The sequence below is a fragment of the Nycticebus coucang genome, chromosome 7, assembly GCF_027406575.1.
Source record: "Nycticebus coucang isolate mNycCou1 chromosome 7, mNycCou1.pri, whole genome shotgun sequence".
Taxonomy (NCBI): domain Eukaryota; kingdom Metazoa; phylum Chordata; class Mammalia; order Primates; family Lorisidae; genus Nycticebus; species Nycticebus coucang.
The window spans coordinates 72,367,725-72,391,611 of record NC_069786.1 but is presented as its reverse complement, the minus strand read 5'-3'; the positions used below and the strand labels follow the sequence as shown (position 1 = coordinate 72,391,611).

At 37.1% G+C, this 23,887-nt stretch overlaps 1 protein-coding gene across 3 annotated transcripts in view; it reads left to right on the top strand.

The window, feature by feature from the left end:
- LNPK (lunapark, ER junction formation factor) overlaps window positions 1-23,887 on the top strand; it is an 87,991-nt gene that overhangs the window by 47,405 nt on the left and 16,699 nt on the right. For all 3 annotated transcript variants that reach the window (XM_053597721.1, XM_053597723.1, XM_053597722.1), the window contains exon 9: window positions 21,089-21,301. In XM_053597721.1, coding sequence (XP_053453696.1) covers window positions 21,089-21,301 — 213 coding nt within the window. The remainder of the gene's footprint in view (window positions 1-21,088; window positions 21,302-23,887) is intronic.

Genomic DNA, 23,887 nt, shown 5'->3' with positions numbered 1-23,887 from the left:
GTTTAAAAAAATTTTTCTGAACAGAGGATTGACATAGTCTAAATTGCATCTTAAAAGGAAGGTTACTATATAGAGAACAGGCTGCGAAGGGAGCAAAGGTAGAAGCCAGGACATTAATTAGGAAGCTATTGCAGTAATTCAGGAAAGCATTTGATGGTGGTTTAGACTTTGGTTAGTAACAGTGGAGGTGGTTTTTAAAAATAGTTGGCTTTTTATTCTTTAAATTTAATTTCTCTTCACCCCAGTTTAAGATGCCTTAAGAAGAAGTCAGATTCTGCATACGTTGTGAAGGTAGAAACCAAAAGATTTTTTGATGGATTGGATATGGAATGAGAGAAGGAAGAGTCAGTGATGACCTCAAAGATTTGGGCCTGAGTAACTGAAAGAGGGAGTTGCTATTTCCTGAGATGATGGAAACTGCAAGAGAAACACTTTTTGGAGAGGGCCATAGATGGAGTGGTAAAGAAGGTTTGATTTTAGATATGTCATGTTTGAGATGTCTATTAGCTAGACATCCAACTAGGGATTTTAAGAAAGCAGTTGAACTTGTTATTGGCAAACAGGAATTATCTGGGCCGAAGAGACAAGTTTGGGTGTCATTAGTATTTGGGTGGTATTAGAAACACGAGACTGGTTGAGGTTACCAAGGAAGTAACTATGGAGGAAGAAGATAAGAAGATCAAGGGGCGTGCTCTCTCACTTTAAGGTGTTAGGGTGATGAATCAGAAAAAGAAAATGAAAAGAGATGGTGAATGAAGTAAGAGTCACTTTTTGTGAGTGGTGAAAGGTGCAGGTTCAGTTTCAGTATCTTACGTGTGGTTATCCATTTCTTCCAGCACCATTTATTGAGTAGAGATTCTTTTCCCCAGTGTATACTTTGGTTTATCAAAGGTCAGATGGCTGTATGAGACTGGTTTCATCTCTTGGTTTTCTATTCAGTTCCATATATTTATAGCTGTCCTCTTGTGCCAGCACCATGCTGTTTTGATCACTATGGATTTGTAGTATAACCTGAGGTCTGGTAGAGTGATACCTCTGGCTTTGTTTTTATTACTAAGAATTTTCTTGGCTATATGGAGTTTTTTTTCTGGTTCCATACAAAATGAAGAACTGTTTTTTCCAGTTCTTCAAAGTATGGTATTGGTATTTTAATGAGGAATGCATTGAATATGTAGATTGTTCTGGGTGGTATAGACATTTTAACAATGTTAATTCTTCCAAGCCAAGAGTATGGTATGTTCTTCCATTTGTTAATGTCTTTAGCTATTTCTTTTCTTAGGGTTTCATGATTTTCTCTGTAGGGATCCTTCACCTCTTTTGTTAGGTATGTTGATCTGTCCAGTTCTGTCAGAGGGGTATTAATGTCCCTAGCTATTATAGTGCTATGGGGTATCATATTGCTCAGACCAATTAAGGTCTGTTTCATAAATCTAGGAACTTTTAGGTTGGGTGTATAAATATTTAGAATTCAGTTATCTACTTGTATTGTTCCCTTTACCTGTAGGAAGTGACCTCCAATCTATGTATATTTTTATTAAATCATAGCTGTGTACATTAATGCAATTATGGGGTACAATGTGCTGGTTTTATATGCAATTTGAAATACTTCCATTAAACTGATTAACATAGCTTTCACCTCATTTTCTTAGTTATTGTATTAAGACGTTTATATTCTAAATCACTTATACATTCTCTTTTGCCTTGGTACACTACCCAAAGCTGTTACTGAAGAAATTACAAGAGAAAAGTTGATTGTATCCTGCCATAGCTAAATTTAAAATTACTTTGGCAGAAAAATTTAATGGTTTTAGTAAGAGGCTTACAACTTCCTATTCAAGTAGGCTTTAGAGTTCACTAACTTGTGTCCCATGGTACAGTAGAAAATTAAAAATTTATGGAAATCGTAATTCTTTTGATCTTCATACCAAGTAGAATGATAGTTAATATTTTGCTTTTTTCGGGGGGAAGAGTATGTATGTATATATAAAAGAATCTGGAAAATGCCTTATAAAATAATAAATTTATTTTTGGATCATCTTTATTTAAGTATCAAGACTGTACTGTTACATTATCAATTTTGTAACAGATTGTCCGAAAACTTAGTGTCTTAAACCAGCATTCATCTATAGTAGTGGGTTTCAACATTTTTTATCTCACAGCACACTTATTAAACTTCCATGGCACATTTAAATTATGTTGATAAAAAAAAGTAAACAAAGAATGTACTTTAACATACTTTCTGTATATTTGATCTTCTTTCAAAAATAATTTAATTAATGGTCTTTTTATTTTATTTATTTATTTATTTATTTATTTTTTATTGTTGGGGATTCAATGAGGGTACAATAAGCCAGGTTACACTGATTGCAATTGTTAGGTAAAGTCGCTCTTGCAATAATGTCTTGGGCCCATAAAGTGTGACACGTCAAGGCCCCACCCCCCTCCCTCCCTCCCTCTTTCTGCTTTCCCCCCCCCCATAACCTTAATTGTCATTAATTGTCCTCATATCAAAATTGAGTACATAGGATTCATGCTTCTCCATTCTTGTGATGCTTTACTAAGAATAATGTCTTCCACTTCCATCCAGGTTAATAGGAAGGATGTAAAGTCTCCATTTTTTTAATAGCTGAATAGTATTCCATGGTATACATATACCACAGCTTGTTAATCCATTCCTGGGTTGGTGGGCATTTAGGCTGTTTCCACATTTTGGCGATTGTAAATTGAGCTGCAATAAACAGTCTAGTACAAGTGTCCTTGTGATAAAAGGAATTTTTTCCTTTTGGGTAGGTGCCCAGTAATGGGATTGCAGGATCAAATGGGAGGTCTAGCTTGAGTGCTTTGAGGTTTCTCCAGACTTCCTTCCAGAAAGGTTGTACTAGTTTGCAGTCCCACCAGCAGTGTAAAAGTGTTCCCTTCTCTCCACATCCACGCCAGCATCTGCAGTTTTGAGATTTTGTGATGTGGGCCATTCTCACTGGGGTTAGATGGTATCTCAGGGTTGTTTTGATTTGTATTTCTCTAATATATAGAGATGATGAACATTTTTTCATGTGTCTGTTAGCCATTCGTCTGTCATCTTTAGAGAAGGTTCTATTCATGTCTCTCGCCCATTGATATATGGGATTGTTGGCTTTTTTCATGTGGATTAATTTGAGTTCTCTATACATCCTAGTTATCAAGCTTTTGTCTGATTGAAAATATGCAAATATCCTTTCCCATTGTGTAGGTTGTCTCTTTGCCTTGGTTGTCGTCTCCTTAGCTGTACAGAAGCTTTTCAGTTTAATAAAGTCCCATTTGTTTATTTTTGTTGTTGTTGCAATTGACATGGCAGTCTTCTTCATGAAGTCTTTCCCCAGGCCAATATCTTCCGGTGTTTTTCCTATGCTTTCTTTGAGGATTTTTATTGTTTCATGCCTTAAATTTAAGTCCTTTATCCATTTTTGTGAGTGGGGAAAGGTGTGGGTCCAGTTTCAGTCTTTTACATGTAGACATCCAGTTCTCCCAACACCATTTATTGAATAGGGAGTCTTTCCCCCAAGGTATGTTCTTGTTTGATTTATCAAAGATTAGGTGGTTGTAAGATGTTAGTTTCATGTCTTGGTTTTCAATTCGATTCCAAGTGTCTATGTGTCTGTTTTTGTGCCAGTACCATGCTGTCTTGACCACTATGGCTTTGTAGTACAAACTAAAATCTGGTATGCTGATGCCCCCAGCTTTATTTTTATTACTAAGAACTGCCTTAGCTATACGGGGTTTTTTCTGGTTCCATACAAAACGCAGAATCATTTTTTCCAAATCTTGAAAGTACGATGTTGGTATTTTGATAGGAATGGCATTGAATAGGTAGATTGCTTTGGGAAGTATAGACATTTTAACAATGTTGATTCTTCCCATCCATGAGCATGGTATGTTCTTCCATTTGTTAATATCCTCTGCTATTTCCTTTCTGAGGATTTCATAATTTTCTTTATAGAGGTCCTTCACCTCCTTCGTTAGGTATACTCCTAGGTATTTCATTTTCTTTGAAACTATGGTGAAGGGAGTTGTGTCCTTAATTAGCTTCTCATCTTGACTGTTATTGGTGTACACAAAGGCTACTGACTTGTGGACATTGATTTTATATCCTGAAACATTACTGTATTTTTTGATGACTTCTAGGAGTCTTGTGGTTGAGTCTTTGGGGTTCTCTAAGTATAAGATCATGTCGTCAGCAAAGAGGGAGAGTTTGACCTCCTCTGCTCCCATTTGGATTCCCTTTATTTCCTTGTCTTGCCTAATTGTATTGGCTAGAACTTCCAGCACTACGTTGAATAGTAAAGGTGACAGAGGACAACCTTGTCTGGTTCCAGTTCTAAGAGGAAAAGCTTTGAGTTTTACTCCGTTCAGTAAAATATTGGCTGTGGGTTTGTCATAGATAGCTTCAATCAGTTTTAGAAATGTGCCACCTATGCCTATACTCTTCAGTGTTCTAATTAGAAAAGGATGCTGGATTTTATCAAATGCTTTTTCTGCATCTATTGAGAGGATCATGTGATCTTTATTTTTGCCTCTGTTAATATGGTGGATAACGTTTATGGACTTACGTATGTTAAACCAGCCTTGCATCCCTGGGATGAAGCCTACTTGATCATGATGAATGACTTTTTTGATGATAAGCTGTAATCTATTGGTTAGGATTTTGTTGAGAATTTTTGCATCTATATTCATGAGTGAGATTGGTCTGAAATTCTCCTTTTTGTTTGTGTCTTTTCCTGGTTTTGGTATCAGGGTGATGTTTGCCTCATAGAATGTGTTTGGGAAGATTCCTTCTTCCTCAATATTTTGGAATAATTTCTGCAGTACAGGAATAAGCTCTTCCTTGAAAGTTTGATAGAATTCTGGTGTGAAGCCATCTGGACCAGGGCATTTTTTGGTTGGAAGATTTTTTATTGTTTGTTTCATCTCAGTGCTTGAAATTGGTCTGTTCAGGAGCTCTATTTCTTCCTGGCTACGTCTAGGGAGAGGGTGTGATTCCAAATATTGATCCATTTCCTTCACATTGTCAAATTTCTGGGCATAGAGTTTCTGGTAGTATTCAGAGATGATCTCTAGTATCTCTGTGGGATCAGTTATTTCCCCTTTATCATTTCTGATTGAGGTTACTAGAGATTTTACTTTTCTATTCCTCGTTAGTCTGGCCAATGGTTTATCTATTTTATTTATTTTTTCAAAAAACCAACTTCTTGTTTCATTAATTTTCTGAATGATTCTTTTGTTTTCAATTTCATTGATCTCTGATTTGATTTTGGATATTTCTTTTCTTCTACTGAGTTTAGGCTTAGATTGTTCTTCTTTTTCCAGTTCCCTAAAATGGCTTGTGAGATTGTTGATGCACTCTCTGTTTTTTGAATGTAGGCATCTAAAGCGATGAATTTTCCTCTCAAAACTGCTTTTGCAGTATCCCATAGGTTTTGGTAGCTTGTGTCTTCATTGTTGTTATGCTCAAGGAAGTTAATGATTTCCTGTTTTATTTCTTCCTGCACCCATCTGTTATTCAACAGAAGATTGTTTAATTTCCATGCCTTTGGGTGGGGTCGAGCGTTTTTGTTAGAGTTGAGTTCCACCTTTAGTGCCTTGTGGTCTGAGAAGATACAAGGTAAAATTTCAATTCTTTTGATTCTGTTGATATTTGTTTTGTGTCCCAGGATATGACCAATTTTGGAGAATGTTCCATGGGGTGATGAGAAGAATGTATATTCTTTATCTTTGGGATGGAGTGTTCTATATGCGTCTATCAAGCACAGTTGTTCTAGGGTCTGGTTTAAATCTCTTATATCTTTGTTTAATTTCTGTTTAGAGGATTTGTCCAGCTCTGTAAGAGGAATGTTAAAGTCCCCTGTAATTATGGTATTATCAGAATCATATTGCTCAGACTGAGTAAGGTCTGTTTCAAGAATCTGGGAGCATTTAAATTGGGTTCATAGATATTTAGAATTGAACTGTCTTCTTGTTGTATTTTTCCCTTGACCAATATAAAGTGACCATCTTTTTCTTTTTTGACTTTAGTTGCTTTAAATCCACATGAATCTGAAAATAAGATTGCAACTCCTCTTTTCTTCTGAATACCATTTGCCTGAAAAATTGTCTTCCAACCCTTGACTCAGAGCTTTAATTTGTCTTTTGAAGCCAGGTGTGTTTCTTGCAGACAGCAAATGGATGAGTTGTGTTTTTTAATCCAGTCAGCCAATCTATGTCTCTTCGGTGGGGAATTCAAGCCATTAACATTTATTGAGATAATTGATAAGTGTGGTAGTATTCTATTCATCTTATTTTGTGAGAGTCCATTGGTTGGTTTTATCTTTTGCATCAATGTGGAGGTTAGGTTCCGTCCGTTAGTTTCTGAGTTCTTACTTTGCTGCTGATCCATTGTGGTGGTCAGTGTGCAGAACAGGTTGAAGTATTTCCTGTAGAGCTGGTCTTGTTGTGGCGAATTTCCTCAATGTTTGTATATCTGTAAATGATTTGATTTCTCCGTCAATTTTGAAGCTTAGCTTAGCAGGGTACAGAATTCTGGGCTAGAAATTGTTCTGTTTAAGTAGATTAAAGGTAGATGACCATTGTCTTCTTGCTTGGAAAGTTTCATTAGAGAAGTCTGCGGTCACTCTGATGGATTTGTCCCTGTAGGTCAACTGGCGCTTACTCCTGGCAGCTTGCAGAATCTTTTCTTTTGTCTTGACTTTGGACAGGTTCATCACAATGTGTCTTGGAGAAGCTCGGTTAGAGTTGAGGCGACCTGGGGTCCGATATCCCTCTGAAAGCAGTGTGTCAGAATCTTTGGTGATATTTGGGAAATTTTCTTTTATAATATTCTCTAGTATGGCTTCCATTCCTCTGGGGCATTCTTCTTCCCCTTCTGGGATTCCTGTAACTCGTATGTTGGAAGGCTTCATAAAGTCCCATAATTCTGACAGTGAACGTTCCGCTTTCTCTCTCTTCTTTTCTGCCTCTTTTACTATCTGAGTTATCTCAAGAACTTTGTCTTCTACCTCTGAAATTCTTTCTTCTGCATGGTCTAACCTGTTGCTGATACTTTCCATTGCATCTTTAAGTTCCCTAATTGACTGTTTCAGTTCCTTGAGTTCTGCTATATCCTTTTTATATTCTTCATATCGTTCATCTCTGATTTGATTCTGTTTTTGGATTTCCTTTTGGTTATTTTCCACTTTATTAGCAGTTTCCTTCATTGTTTCCATCATTTCTTTCATTGTTTTCAACATGTGTATTCTAAATTCCCTTTCTGTTATTCCTAACATTTCTTTGTAGGTGGAATCCTCTGCAGTAGCTACCTCATGGTCCCTTGGTGGGGTTGTTCTGGACTGGTTCTTCATGTTGCCTGGAGTTTTCTGCTGATTCTTCCTCATGAGTGATTTCTTTTATCTGTTTCCTTGCCCTAATTTTCCTTTCACTTCCTCTTGCTCTTTATGTTCTCGTGCCTGTGGACTAAGGGTTACAGGACCAGAAGGGTGAGAAGGTTGAAGAGCAAAAAAGGGATGAAAGAAAGGAGGACCGAGTGATAAGAAAAACAAAGAAAAATAGAGAAAGGAGAGTGGGTGGGTAAAAGGAATGTTGGCAAAAAGAAGAGAGGCACAGAAAGAGGGAGACAGAGCAATATAGGTGTACAGTAGGGTACTTTGACACAACCTTAAAAAAAACCCACCTTCTCGGGGTGCCCAGTTGGGTGGTTCCCTTGAGGTCAGCAGCTCTTTGCTAACCTGATGAGACACAGTACCCCACCTCCACCAAGTAGAGAGGAAAGACAAAAATGCTATAAATCAAACCAAAACAAGCAAACAGAAAACTTTACGGGATAATATTGGGTGAAAAACCAAATAATAGCGGTAGAAACACTAGCAAAAATGAAGTTCTAGTTATTAAAAAAGGCAGCAATGGAAAAGTATAATTAAACTAGGAAAATTGAGAAAGAAAAAAGATCTGTATGGAAAAGGTTGAAATTAAAAAACAAGACAACATCAAAATAAACAAAAAAAAAAAACCAAACCGAAAAAACAAAAAAACACAAAACACAACCAAAAACAAAGCAGTATGTATATGTTGTTGAATATTGTCTGGGCAACACGTGGGCTTCTGGGGGCAACATTTAATGTGTAAATTAATACTTAAACATGTTTAATAATTGCTTTAGAAATTCTAGATTCCTTAGCTTTTGGTGTATTGCAGTTGCTGGAACCTTTAGATGTGTACTATTCTATTAATAGCTCTTACCTGTTAAGGTTTATGTGTTTTGGCTAAGCTCTTTGTCTTGATTTTGTCATTTAATCCTTAATAACAATCATAAGTGGTAGGTATTCTCATTATGCAAAAGCTGACCTGAGAAATGTCATCAACTTGGAAAAGGCTGCATGCACATCTAGTAAACAGGGCGGATTTAAAATCAAGACTGTTTAATCCCAGAGTCTCTGCTTTGCACAATTATGCTCTTTTATCATTATTTTAAACTTTGTAATATAGTAACTTGTAATAAATCTCATTTTGATACTATGCTCAACTATACTGTCAAACACTAGATCTGATTCCTTCTATGTAACTATTTTTGTACTCGTTAACCAACCTATTAGAGACATTTTTATTTTCTGTTTTTATTTTTTTGAGGCAGAGTCTCACTTTCTTGACCGGGTAGAGTACTGTGATGTCGTAGCTCATAGCAACCTCAAACTCTTGGGCTCAGGTGATCCTCTTGCCTCAGCTTCATGAGTAGCTGGGATTACAGGCATCTGCCACAACACCTGGCTATTTTTACAGATGGGGTCTCCCTCTTGCTTAGTTTGGTCTCAAACTCCTGACCTTAAGCAATTCACCATCCTTGGCCTCTGGGATTACAGGTGTGAGTCACCACTCCCTGCCTAGATATTTCTTTAAAGTGAGTTTGGTTAATGGGTCACTTACTTCATTTTGAATTTAAATCCAGTATAGTCATGCTATCATATTTAGTGTGATTTTTGTTGCGTTATTGACATTGATGAGGGTGCTGAAACTCCCTCCAGTCAAAATTGGACCACTTCTTATGATTCTTTTCCAGATTTATGTGGATTGCTTGCTAACTTATGGGGGGTTGTATTTTACATTTAAATGTAGGAACTATTGAAGATAACCATTATGACTGTTGAGTACTGTAATGCAAAACATTTATGAACATCTTACCAAATATAAATTTGGTACTCTATTGTTAAAACTATTTTAAACTGTGGATGATATTGTAATCCTTTGTCACCTGCTTTTCTTTTGAAAAATTTATGAAACTGCATTTTCTCACTTTCATGTCTCTTTTTTTCCTTTGCCTAAATTTGGAATTAGAGATATTAAGCTAAGTCTGTTTTATGGAATGCTAGTCATAGTGTCTTTTGTTAACTAGTTATAGATTTCGCTTTTTAGGAGTATGTGAGGGATATTAAAGGAGTATTTCAGGATATTTTCACAGGATAAGTACACATTCGGAGGAAGCAGTCTGAAGTCTTTGTTCAAGAAGTGAAAGGATAATAGCTGCTTTTAATATAGTCTAATAAATGCTATATTAAGAAAAGCTTTTTTTAATCTTGAAGAAAAATTTTGCTTTTTGAGTTATGCTTTATCTGAAAATTGAATAATTTATACTATTTGATACTTTATTTTTTTAACTAACAGTTTAAACTACCAAATCTTAATATGATTTCATTGATCTGAATACGTCACAGAATTTAATGGTTTTTCTAATGTGTAACTACCTATGAAGGTGTTCCCTATAAGTTAAAAATGATTAAATGACCAGCTAATTTGTAAGAGATGTTAGGATATGATTACCTCAGGTCATATCTGAAATTTTCTGTATAAATTGCACAGAAACTGACAAAACATAAAGATGGTTCCACTGATAAAATGATAATGTACTTATAATTTATAATTGTAATGGCTCATAGAACATTAGTTAATCCCAGTAATTATAGCTAAAATCATTTGAAAATAGTTGTGTGTGGGCGGCGCCTGTGGCTCAGCCAGTAAGGCGCCGGCCCCATATACCGAGGGTGGCGGGTTCAAACCCGGCCCCGGCCAAACTGCAACCAAAAAATAGCCAGGTGTTGTGGCGGGCGCCTGTAGTCTCAGCTACTCGGGAGGCTGAGGCAAGAGAATCGCTTAAGCCCAGGAGTTGGAGGTTGCTGTGAGCTGTGTGAGGCCACGGCACTCTACCGAGGGCCATAAAGTGAGACTCTGTCTCTACAAAAAAAAAAAAAAAAAAAAAAAAAAAGAAAATAGTTGTGTGAAAACAGTCACTTGAAATATTTATTCAATAAATGTGAACTATTGATTTACAGACAAGTCTTATTTAATTCTCCTTGTAATAATTCTGTTAGTTGGGAATATTATTATTCTAATTTTATAGATAAAATAACAAAAGTTTATCCAAGGTAAGTAACCCGTGAGGTCATGTAGTCAGAGCCAGGTCTCCAAACAAACCTTTCTAACTATAGGACCTGGGTTCTTAGCTAGAAGACTAGATTATGGTGAACTGAGATTTAACACTAGAGCTCTAAATTATAATAAACCTTTCATGCAAGTCTTTAACTTGTCAAATAGAATCCAAGTGTTTTGCTTCTGTGAAGTATATATTTTACTAACCCTGCCAATTAAAATATAGCTCCTTTAGCTTTATCCCACTAATTCAGGATTTCTGATAATTTAATGTGGTATGTAGAATTAAAAAGTTATAAGGACCAGGCATGGTGACTCATGCCTGTAATCCTAGTACTCTGGAAGGCCAAGGCAGGACTGTCACTTGAGGCCAGGAGTTCAAAACCAGCCTGAGCAACATAGCGAGACCCTGCCTCTACAAAAAAAGAAGGAAATTAGCTGGGTGTGGTGGCATGTGCCTGTAACAGTACCAACTACTCAGGAGGCTAAGGCAGGAGGGTCATTTAAGTCCGGGAATTTGAGGTTATAGTGAGCTATGATGTCACTGCTGCATTCTAGCCTGGGCAACAGAACAGACCCTATCTGTTATAAGGGCTTCTTTATTTGAGATTTTTATCACTGACATTCAAGCAAGATATTGGGGGAAATGGGGAACAATGTTATTTAATTTTATGTTATCAAATGTGGGTCATGAAACTTTTTCCATAAAGGGCCAGATATAGTAAGTATGGTAAATGGCTGTGAGGGCCATATGGTCTCAACTCTTTGAAAGCAGCCACAGACAATATGTAAACAAAGGAAGGGAACTGTGGTCCAATAAAACTACAAAAACAGGCAGCAGCTTGGAGCTGGCATATTTGCCAGCCCTGTTATAGAAAATCTTGTAATTTCTGGAACTATAAACTAAAATTTATATAAGAAGAAACATTTATGTAGAGTGGAAGTTTTCTTTTATTGAATATTTTGGCAAAAACATATTTGCCAAAAATGTAGCAATACCATAAAGGAGAATGGGACTGGTACTTAATTGGAAACAATACCTTTTCAGCATTTCTGTGACTACTTAGATTAATTACTTTATAAATTATTTAGTAATTCCAGAATATACTTGTTTCTTAAACTTATCAGTTGTTTGAATTTTGAGAAACAAAAATGCAATTTGGAATTTTCACTAATTCCGATAAACTTCTTTTCCTTTGTTAAAGTTAGGGAGGTTTACTATAAAAAGACATGACACATAATTGGATGATGATTTTATTTTATTGAATTTATGCCGCGGACCGCCAGTCGAATGAGTCTCAGTCCGAGGGCTTTCAGGGCGAAACGGCTCAGGTTGATTGGAAGGTCGACGCAGGGTGAATTGACAGACTACTAGACACCACAAGTGATGATGAAAGCAGCTGTACTTTACTGATTTTTAGGCATGGTATTTATACATTTTTGACAATGTCTTACAAACTACAAAAGATATTTTTATGACTTGCTGATGCTTACAAAGTTCTTATCGAGTTTTGTAGATGGGAGTAGTCAACCGTCTTTTCTTAGACAATGTTTCTGCCCGTAAGGGGGAACAAAGGACTGCTGCTTATCAGCAGTTACTCTTTTACTTCTCTTTATCTATGTTTAAACCTTCTTTCTTTGTAAAACTGCTTTGTTCACATTTTGTATTTTTATATTTGATTATGATTTTTATGTTGTTAGTGAATTGATAGTGAATTATGTATATGTTTTAAGTGTATAGTGACAAAATTATAGAGAAAGCAATTTCATAGAAAACTTATTTCAAAGAAACAGTTTCAAAGGGACATAAGGTAGAGATAAGAGACCGGAGGGAGCGGGTATCTGGTAGGAACATCTTAACTTATCATCCCTGCATTCTCTTGATACATTGTTTCAATTAACTGACCTTTATGGTGGGAACGTGTTCCCTTGGAGACATCTAGTCTCCATTGTATAGATGAAGTCATGGATTAGTAAGTCATTATGTTTATTCTTAGTTTCTGAGGACATTCAAGCAACAATTAACCATTCAACTCAACAAACAAGTTTCAAACAGGTTTCAGGGTAAAGGTTATTCAGGCCTTTATGCCGCACCTCATGAATTCTTACGTTCACTAAAAGGCATGCTAGGCAACTTATGCGCTGCTGTCGCAGGCCGGGGGACCGGGGGCAACGCTCCGGGGAGCACTCACCGCCTTACCACAGTTTTTACAACGCGGACAGAGCCATCCCGCCACGGCTTGATGCCGGGGGTGCGGCATTTCCCCCTTTTTTGTTAATGAAACGTAGCTCAAAGAGGTCTTGGCGAACAGCCTTTAAGGAGGAAAAGACACAACGAAGGAGACAAGGTAACAGTAAAACAACACAGAATATTAAGCATCCAATAATGACAATAAACACAATGTACTGAATTCAGGACACAGGATTTAAAGATTTAAGATTGTCAGAGAGGGATTGAGCCAGTGAATCAAGAGAAGTGTTAGGTAAATGAGCTTCACTGATGGCAGTGATATCTTTTTGAAGAGTATGTAAATCATGTGTAATATCATTGTCCTTCCAGACACCCTGTAGATGAGCTTTAGTTTTGTTCCAGGAAGTGGACATATTATAAGGTAAAGGAGTTACACAAATAGCAGGAAAGGCAGAATGACATCTGGTTTGGAGTTTATGTTGTATAAACTTTATATCTTGTCCTAAGGCTAAAACTACTTCTTCTAGGATGTTAAGTTTTGCTTCAAGTTTATTATCTATGCTGGCTTGAGTCATTAAAGCTAGAGTTATGTTGCTGCTGAGAGAATTAACAAAGTGAGCTGTGTGAACTTCTTGAACCAAAGCAGTAGTGGCTACCGCAAATGTTGTGACTATAGAAATTAAAGCTAAAATACCGAGAATTAAAGCAGCTACAAACCTCTTAGGTCGAATTAACTGATTAACAGTATGTAAAACTTGTAAAGCAGAATTATCATACCAAGGATCATCTTGTAAATCAACAGGTAATAGTACATAAGAGGGTCTTTTAACAATTAAAACAGAATTAAACAAGCATTCATTGAATAAATCAGTAGAAGTAAGACAATTTGTAACTTTACAAGCGGTACAAGAAATATGATAAGAGTTTTTAGATTGTGTAATAGTTAAATACTTATTTGGAGCTAAAAGTAGAGCATATGGATATCCAACACAAGTTCTTACTGACATTGCATTTGGTTTTGGCATATTAGGTTTCTTTTCTAAAATTAAGTTGGATGCAGCAACAAGTCTAAATAAATCATAGTGTATTTGAGTTTTATTTTTGTCTTGAGCTACCCATATGGGCTCAACTAGACCAGGTGTGAACCATCGTCGTATTGGTTGGGGAGTACCAGACCACTGATACTGATGAAATTTATCTAATTGGTTCGAGAAATATTTATTATGATCAAAACAAGAAGTAGGAGAATAATCCCAGATGACTGTGTTTGAATTTATAGGAGAATGCTTGTTGGCAGCATTTGGGAATCCACAGGAAAGCCAAGTAGGTGTTTTAGTTAATGATGATTCCCAGAATTGATTTTTATTTCTATATTTTTCTTTACAGTTAGGGAGAGGTAATGAGTTAACAGATAAACAGGTTTCATTATAATTAGGACTTCCAATAGTTTGTAACTCATATTCCCAAACATAACGTCTATTTGCATCATGAGGATCTGGAGTATCAGTTAAAAATACCCTGTAGCTAGTAGGTAAACAAAAAGGAGGTGTGTTGCCTCTTAAAGTAAAGCAAATAGGCAAGGAGTCGGCTTTGCCAGTGAAATTAATTAAAGCCGCAGCATGATGTCTGGATTCTGAGTCAGTTAAACCTCCTAAGCGGATAGAATCATTAGAAAGAATTTTTATGGGGTCTGGATCTAGCCAGCCCACAGGGTGTAGCAGTGGAGGATTAGGAACATAAGACCAATAAGCTGCAGTTTCTACCTTAGGAGTAGAGATTAGTGATAGAAACGCAAGAAAGTACATTGTAGGAGTTAGAGGGTTTCCTTGAGATATGAGAAGTTGTTTAGCTTGTTTCACCAGGGCACGGATCTGTGTCCACGTGGTCTTGGAGGGTTTCGGTGAAATTTCCACAGTCGTCCTCATTTGTGCAGATAGGATCTTCATCCGCCGCAGGCGTTGTCTTCTGCGCCGGGGTCTCCGGAGGAGCCGGTTTGATGAGCCGGTCTGGAATCCAGACGGGAGAGTCGGCATCCTGTGGAAATATGCAAGCATAGCCTCGTCCGGAGGTTAACAATACATCAGGGCCTTTCCATTGGCCCGATAATAAATCTTTCCAAAGAACTTTAGGAAGGGTGGCAGCCGATTGTGGCTGCCAATGGGAGAGAGCAGGGGTTAAATTGTTGGAGTTTACATTAAGGTGATTTAGGACGAATAAAGCATGGGTTAAAATATGATGAGGAGAGAAATATTTATGAGCTTTTTGTAGGCGTTCAATTTGTAATTTTAATATTTGATTAGTTCTTTCAACAATTGCTTGACCCTGAGGATTATACGGGATCCCCGTAGAATGAGAAATCTTCCACTGTATACAAAATTGTTCAAATGCTCGAGAGGTATAAGCTGGAGCATTGTCTGTTTTTAATTGATGAGGAACACCTAGCTGCTGAAAGCAGTAAAATAGGTGCTGTACAACATCTTTGTAGGCCTCGCCAGGTCTTGCAGAGGCACAGATAAAATGAGAAAAAGTATCAACAGTAACATGTACATATTGTAATTTTCCAAAACTAGACACATGTGTTACATCCATTTGTCATAATACATTGGGGCGTAAACCCCGAGGATTAACACCAAATTTTAAAGGATGATGAGTAATAGGACAGGCTTTACACTTTAAGACTATTTGTCTTGCCTGTTCTCTAGTAATTTGAAACATTTTTCTTAATGCGTTAGCATTTTGGTGATGTAAGGCGTGGCTTTCTTCAGCTTCAGCCACTGATGCCACCATAGTACGTGTTAACAAATCTGCAGTGGCATTTCCTTGGGCCAAAGGGCCAGGTAAATTAGTATGTCCTCTTATGTGATCAATATAAAATTGATTATTCCTTTGCTGAATTAAAGTTTGTAGTTTCTTTAATAAAGGTAGAATAGTTGAGGTTTCTGTTAAAAGAGCAGTTTTAAGAGCTGGAAAAAGAGAAGCAATATATTTTGAATCTGTGTACAAGTTAAACCTTTGTTTGAAATTATTAAAGGCCGAGATTAGAGCCCATAATTCTGTTTGTTGGGTGGAGGCTTGTGTAACCTCCTTAATAAGAGGAGACAGGCCTGGGCTAAAAACTACAGTCCGTCCTGTAGAGGAGCCATCTGTGAACAAGGTTATTGCATCAGACAGAGGCTGTTTGGAACACATAAGAGGAAATATAAGTGAAACTGTTTTTGTAAATTCAATTAAAGGATGTTTAGGATAATGGTATAAGATTTGACCTGCATAGCCTTGTAAGGCCAATACCCAATCATCATTATTTTGAAATAGTTGTTCCACTTGAGTTTTATTATAAGCAGTTATAATTACATGAGGATCTTTACTAAATAATTCCTGTGATCTTTTTCTTCCTTTATCAATTAATAAAGACACCAGGTATGGATAATCAGCAACAATCTTTGTCTGAACATGTGGTAAATGAATCCATTCTAAAATACCTTCCTGCCATAGGTAAGCTGTAGGAGTATACTCAGTAGAAAAAATGAGTAAAGACCATGGGTTTTGATAATTAATTTGTTTAACCCTAGCTTGAGTTAAAGCCTGTTCAACAACTTGTAAAGCCTGCAAGGCTTCTGGAGTTAAATGTCTAGGGGAACGGGGATTAGAGTCTCCCTGTAAGATAGTAAACAAAGGACTAAGGGTTCCCGTAGTAATCTTCAGAAAAGGTCGAATCCAATTTATTTCTCCCAGTAATTTTTGATAATCATTAAGAGTTTGTAATTTATCTCTCCTTATTTGCACCTTTTGAGGTGCAATATAGTCAGAGTGAATCCATTGTCCCAGATAACTTAATGGTTTATCTCTCTGAATTTTCTCTGGGGCAATGACTAAGCCAAATTTAGTTAATTGTTCTATAGCCTTTTCTAGCATTAGCTGTACTTTTGGCAGCTCAGGATGAGCTAGCAAGATATCATCCATATAATGAATTATGTAAGCACTAGGAAATTGTTTTCTCAGTGCTGCTAATGCAGCCGCCACAAATTTTTGGCATAAGGTAGGGCTGTTTTTCATGCCCTGTGGTAAAGTTTTCCATTGATATCTTTTAAACGGTTCCTGTAAGTTTAGAGAAGGAACACTGAAAGCAAAACGAGGACAGTCATCAGGATGTAAATTAATAGTAAAAAAGCAGTCTTGTAAATCAATAATTATAAGTGGCCATTGTTCAGGTACTGCTACAGGAGATGGGAGCCCAGGTTGAAGGGAGCCCATGTCTTCCATAATGGCATTAACTGCTCTTAAATCTTGTAAAAGTCTCCATTTGCCAGATTTTTTCTTAATGACAAACACAGGAGTGTTCCATGGACTAGTGGATTCCTCTAAATGACCTTTATCTAATTGTTCTTGTACTAAAATTTGTAATGCCTGTAACTTTTCTGTTGTTAGGGGCCACTGACTAACCCACACAGGAACATCTGTTAACCATTTTATCTTACAGGCATAGTTTTCTGCAGTGGCCCCTATGAAAAACACTGATCGTTCAGCTGATCCCCTGTAACTAGTTTCATATCTAGAACATGTAAAAGATCTCGTCCCCACAAAGTATAGGGTAGAGAGGGTAACACATAAGGTTGAAAGTAAATTTTCTTATCCTTATATTCACATAATAAATGAGATGTACTCCGCATAACACCAGAAACAGAACCTAAACCAACTAATGAAGACCCAGTCCGATGTACTGGCCAGGATTTTGGCCAGTCAGAAGCTGCAATGCAGGTTACATCAGCTCCTGTGTCCATTAACCCTTTAATAGGCCTGCCCTCAACTTTCATTTTTAACATTGGTTTATCATATAAATCATGTATGAGAGCTACACAGTCCTGATCAGTAAATCCAAATTGACCCTCTCCCCTGGCATCATGTAAGTGATAGGTGGGAAGTGGTATATATGGCAACAACAATAACTGAGCAATTCTTTGTCCCTTATGAATTTGTGTAGTTTCTACTAAAGACTTTACCATGACTTTAATTGTATTCTCAGTGTCAGAATCAATAACTCCCGGAATAACTTCAAAATGTTTGGTATAATTGGAACTGCGACCTAAAATAACACCCACTGTGCCCGGTAACAATTTTCCTTTAATTCCAGTAGGAACTAGAGTAACACCATCATGTTTAGATATAATTATGTCTTTAGAGCTGGCAAGATCAAGGCCTGCACTGCCAGGAGTTCCACGCGGGAGGTCATGAATTGTCCATTCTGGCGGTATACAATTAGTGGTAGATGTAGGCTCTAAAATAGGTTGTACCGTAGTAGGCACAGTTATTTCTCCCTTGGGGTCGGGGCTGGGAGAATGCCCCTCATCTAGTTTTTTGACCTATTGCCATTATTAGCATTTGCACCCTTGTCAGACAAGGGGGTTCCATCTTTATGAAACTTAGATTTACATTCATTTCTCCAGTGCCTGCCCTTCTTACAACGAGGGCATGGTCCCGGGGGTAGCCCACGAGACTTATCATTACTATTATTATTATTGGAAAACTTTTTACAATCCTTTTGTATGTGGCCATGCTTCCCGCAATTATAGCAGGTAGGTATGGCATGCGGGGGTGTACAACCAAAACATGTGTTGCTAGGATCTCTATCAAGAGCATTCTTAACATATGAACTAAATTTCTGACCCCGCATAGCTGCAGCAAACGCCATTCCCTGGACGATTGCTGGTGAGGCATCCATGCATGCTTTAATATAATCTTGTATTGTACCTGTTTTCCTGAGTGGACGTATTAAGTCCTGACACAGCGTATTTGCATTTTCCCAAGCCAACTGCTTGAGTAATAATGCTGTGCCCTCAGACGGTGGGAGCATTCTATTAATAGCTTCTTCTAGGCGAGAAATAAAGTCAGGATAGGATTCTTCCATACCCTGTTTTATGCCTGCTAAAGTTGTGCCCTTAGTACCTGGAGGAGGTATTCTGCGCCAAGCAGAAACTGCATTGTGGTTAATCATTTCTAAAAATTGCCGTGGTAGTTTAATTTGATTTTCAGAGGTGGCAAATTCATCTGTTCCTAAAAGCATAGATAACGTGGGCTGTGCCTTTCTACCTACATGTTGATTAACGCTTTCTCTGCATCTATCTTCATATTCTGTTCTCCATAAAATATAGTCACCTGGGGAAAGCGTGGCCTTGGCCGTTTGTTGCCAATCATACGGAGTAAGCCACTGACTACTGATTGATTCTACAATTTGTAAAGTATAAGGGGCAGAAGCTCCCGATGTACGGACAGCTTGTTGCAATTCTTTAAGTGTCTTTAACGACAGAGGTTCCCAGGTGGGTGGTGCCCTTTCCTCGGTAGGAAAACGTACCGGGAAAGCGAAAGTAAAATCTCCCTGCTGACGGGCTTCTCGCACCGCCGCCTGAAAGCCTATGGGCGGCGGGGGGAGACAAGGAGGCACACGGGGAAGTGGAGCCCGCAAAGTTGGCCTGGGTGTAGTCACAGGCACACGGACTGCCGGATAAGCTCGGCGAGGGTGAATGAAATCATGCATGTTATCTTTTTCATCTGGTTTAGTAAATTCATCCACCACATCCCACTCGTCACTATCCGATGAATTATCAACCGGTGGGAGCGGCGGTAGAATATTTTTGAGTGTTGGAGCTGAGGGAATGACGCCCTCAGCATTAGATATTGGCTCGGGGTCTTTAAGAGCCTCTGGGGGGACTTCATCGTAAATGGGTGCCACCTTAGTTTCAGGGCTTCCAGCCTCCGAATCAGTTTCTCTTATGAATGCTTCTAAAAAGGTATTGTCAGCTAAAAGTTCTCTAACCTGTAACCACAAAGGAAAAGCTTGTGGGGGCAAAACCTGCTCCCCATGTTCCTGCATGTAATTCCGCATTTCGCGTCCCACTCTCTTCCAGTCGGAGAGAGAGAGAGAGCCTTCCTCCAGAAACCAAGGACTAACCAACTTTATGAAATGCATAAGCTCCTCCAACCGTTTGAGAGACACATGAAAACCATTTTTTTCTAACAAACGCTGTATCATGACACCGAGCATGTGTTCCTCTTTTGCTAATGTATGCCCCATGTTGTCCTGCGGATTACTCACACTTAATCGGTCAGCCTTTACCGGCGGGACTCGAGCTCCCTGGTGAGAGTCGCCTTCAATCTGAAAAGAGAGGAAAGAAAGAAAAAGAAAGATCACCTGTCCTTTAGGTCCCTGTTCGGGCGCCAGCTGCCGCGGACCGCCAGTCGAATGAGTCTCAGTCCGAGGGCTTTCAGGGCGAAACGGCTCAGGTTGATTGGAAGGTCGACGCAGGGTGAATTGACAGACTACTAGACACCACAAGTGATGATGAAAGCAGCTGTACTTTACTGATTTTTAGGCATGGTATTTATACATTTTTGACAATGTCTTACAAACTACAAAAGATATTTTTATGACTTGCTGATGCTTACAAAGTTCTTATCGAGTTTTGTAGATGGGAGTAGTCAACCGTCTTTTCTTAGACAATGTTTCTGCCCGTAAGGGGGAACAAAGGACTGCTGCTTATCAGCAGTTACTCTTTTACTTCTCTTTATCTATGTTTAAACCTTCTTTCTTTGTAAAACTGCTTTGTTCACATTTTGTATTTTTATATTTTTATATTTGATTATGATTTTTATGTTGTTAGTGAATTGATAGTGAATTATGTATATGTTTTAAGTGTATAGTGACAAAATTATAGAGAAAGCAATTTCATAGAAAACTTATTTCAAAGAAACAGTTTCAAAGGGACATAAGGTAGAGATAAGAGACCGGAGGGAGCGGGTATCTGGTAGGAACATCTTAACTTATCATCCCTGCATTCTCTTGATACATTGTTTCAATTAACTGACCTTTATGGTGGGAACGTGTTCCCTTGGAGACATCTAGTCTCCATTGTATAGATGAAGTCATGGATTAGTAAGTCATTATGTTTATTCTTAGTTTCTGAGGACATTCAAGCAACAATTAACCATTCAACTCAACAAACAAGTTTCAAACAGGTTTCAGGGTAAAGGTTATTCAGGCCTTTATGCCGCACCTCATGAATTCTTACGTTCACTAAAAGGCATGCTAGGCAACTTATGCGCTGCTGTCGCAGGCCGGGGGACCGGGGGCAACGCTCCGGGGAGCACTCACCGCCTTACCACAGTTTTTACAACGCGGACAGAGCCATCCCGCCACGGCTTGATGCCGGGGGTGCGGCAAATTTATTTTGAAAAGTGTTATCAGTAGATAGACTTGGATCAAAGCTTGTATAAACACATGCAGTTGAATTGTTAAGTTCAGAAATGTTTTCAGTGTTAACATTTTATAGATTTCTTATTAAAAGCAATTTTAGCCCCACAATGCCTTTTGGTGCCCCCAAATTTTAATAAATGTAAGTCATTTGTGGTATTGACTAATATGGCATATTGGATATTAAATCTAGATATACTTACTCTTCTCAGAGATTCGTCAGCGAACTGCAGCTCAAAGAAACCTTTCTCCAATACCAGCAAGCTCTAATCAGGGCCCTCCTTCACAAGTTCCAGTATCTCCTGGACCACCAAAGGACAGTTCAGCCCCTGGTGGACCCCCAGAAAGGACTGTTACTCCAGCTCTACCATCAAATGTATTACCAAGACATCTTGGATCCCCTGCTACTTCAGTGCCTGGAATGGGTAAACAGAGCACTTAGTGTTATTTACAGTTTATATTGTTTTCTCTGGTTACCAATAAAACAGGCCATTTTCAGACAGTATGGAAATGGCATTTCATTTGGAATAGCAGAGCAGTTATCTGATTAAGCAGGAGTTCCGTATTCAATTAGCTATAACTCTTTACAGCTGGCACCTTGTGGTACTGAAACCTATTTCTTGAGCTCATTTAACTGTTATGGCGTCTTTGTTTAAATGGCAATAAAACTTTGTAGTATTGTGTAGTCAACAGTATAGCATATCTTTTTATATTCAACTTTAGAATGGCTCCAGATTTATATAAAATAGGGAGAACACACTTTTGGACTGTATTCATGTTTTTTGCTAAACTCTGCACATGTATTTCAGAAAGGATAGTCTTACATTGTAGTATATGATGTTACTTTTGTTAATATGGGCTGGTAGATTCCTCCCCTCTTCCCCTTTTAAGGCGTAGAACCTTAGTATTTTTCTGATAGATATGTTACAAGATTCTATCAAGTGAATATATTTCTTTTACTATTTTAATTCTTGGATTCTCTTTTTTTCACTGTGATAGATCTTTAGGGGAAGATTCCATTCTGGAATGTAACAGATTATATTAACCCGTGGTTTCTTTTGGAGTCTGATTGGGACATAAAATCTGCTGCTTTAGCAGTTCACTTTATTTTATGTAGATTTCTATGTCAGATTATTGTATATGACAGCAAATAATTTATTTTGTTTTAGGTTATTTAATCCTAATTTAGAATACTTGATTATTTCATGACTAATTACTAACATATAATTGATAATGATGTTGAGGCTAGGTTAGTTGACGTCAGGTAATCAGGTCATTCATGTAATAAAATCACTAACATTTTATTACTTATTATGGTAGATTTTTTTCCTGTTTTTCTTTAAAAATACAGCATGTTTTTAGAAGACTAAAACTATTAATTTATAAACAAATGAAGAAAGCTGACTACAAATGAAACATGTACAAATCTTGCAGCTTTTAAGTAGCTATTTTAAAAAATACTTTTAAATTTGACACACAGTAACAGCATGATTTGGCAACCATGTATTTTATGAAATTGAGAAAAGTTAAATTGAAAATGACTTATCTTTCAATTGTTATCTGGTTGATTTGAGACACCCATGATTTGTAAATATAAGTTCCTAATGGTATAATGAAAGAACTTTTTTTTGGTGAGAATGCATGAATCATATACATTTGTGTATCTGATTTTAAAGAAGTAAAAGTTTAGCAACTTAAATAGTAAAAACTGCATTGTACATGTAAAGATAGGGCTGTAGAGGGAACAGCCTAAATTTCATGATTATGTAAACATAACATGTTTTTCTAAGGTTTTTAATTAGTTTCTGTGTGAAAGACTGTGTTTAAATTGTTCATTGCCAGAAATATGAATGAGTTAAGTGATTTATTATTGATTTTTTTATTATAACATATTTATGGAAGAGAATCAATTTAATGTGTATTACCACAGGGCTCCCATATGTTTGAAAATTAATAACCAGCAGGTACTTGATAATTTGCCAAGCTGTGTAAAAATGACCGGTATTCCTACAATGATTGGTTTTGATGTTTATACTAATTACTGTTGTCCATAACAGCATGAGTATGAAGTGCATTATTTTAAAAGTTATTAGTATGCAAACAGTTTAAGATATTTTTATGAAATCTGTTGTATTATGTATCCAGATTCTTTTGCGGAAATGTTCACTTTAAATATGTAGACATAAAATATTCCAGCAAAAGTTAAGTTGGCTTAAATGCTTTCAAAAGCTAATTTTGCTTGCTTATTCAAGTTGAAAATTTGATAATGAGGTATGACAATGTCTGGTTTCAAGTTTATTTTTCAATATTAATAATTGAATGTTGTTAGCGTAAGTAAACCAATAACTTACCTGATGCAATCTTAAACATATACTTGATTTGTAATACGAAGAACTTGTTCCAGAGCCTGACTTTTATTTACTATTAACAGCTGTAATTTTGACATCAGTTGACCTTTTAAGTTTGTGATTATTTACAAAAAAAACCTCTTTTTTCATTTACTTTAACGTAATATAGTATTGCTGTCCTAAAACAAACTTGAATGCTTTAATATTTTTGTCACAGTGTAGGAAGGGGTTGAAAAAAGAAAACATTTTTGTCACAGACATTTTAAAACATATCTGTGTATTTCAAGGTTTATACCAACAGGATCCCATTTTGTTTCAGTTTTCCTTGGGGTCTCCATTGTAAACCTCTCTTGCTGCCTACTTTATTGTGTTTATGCTGTCTTGTTTTACAAAGACAAGCATCATATTTTATTTATTTTATCACTTTCTTCTCAGTTCCTTCTTCTGTAAACAGTAGTCTTTCAGTTTTTTGACATTAGAGAGCTATAATTCGTGAAGTTTGAGTGTGTAACTTTTTTTTTAACATAAGTTTTAGAATTAAGTAAATTCAGTTAATATGTTATTTTTCTACTCCCCACTCATTAGTTTTTCTGATGTTGCCTAATTTATATTAGATATACTATGTGGAAGACAGTATATTTTTCTATTCATTAAGGTCAGTGG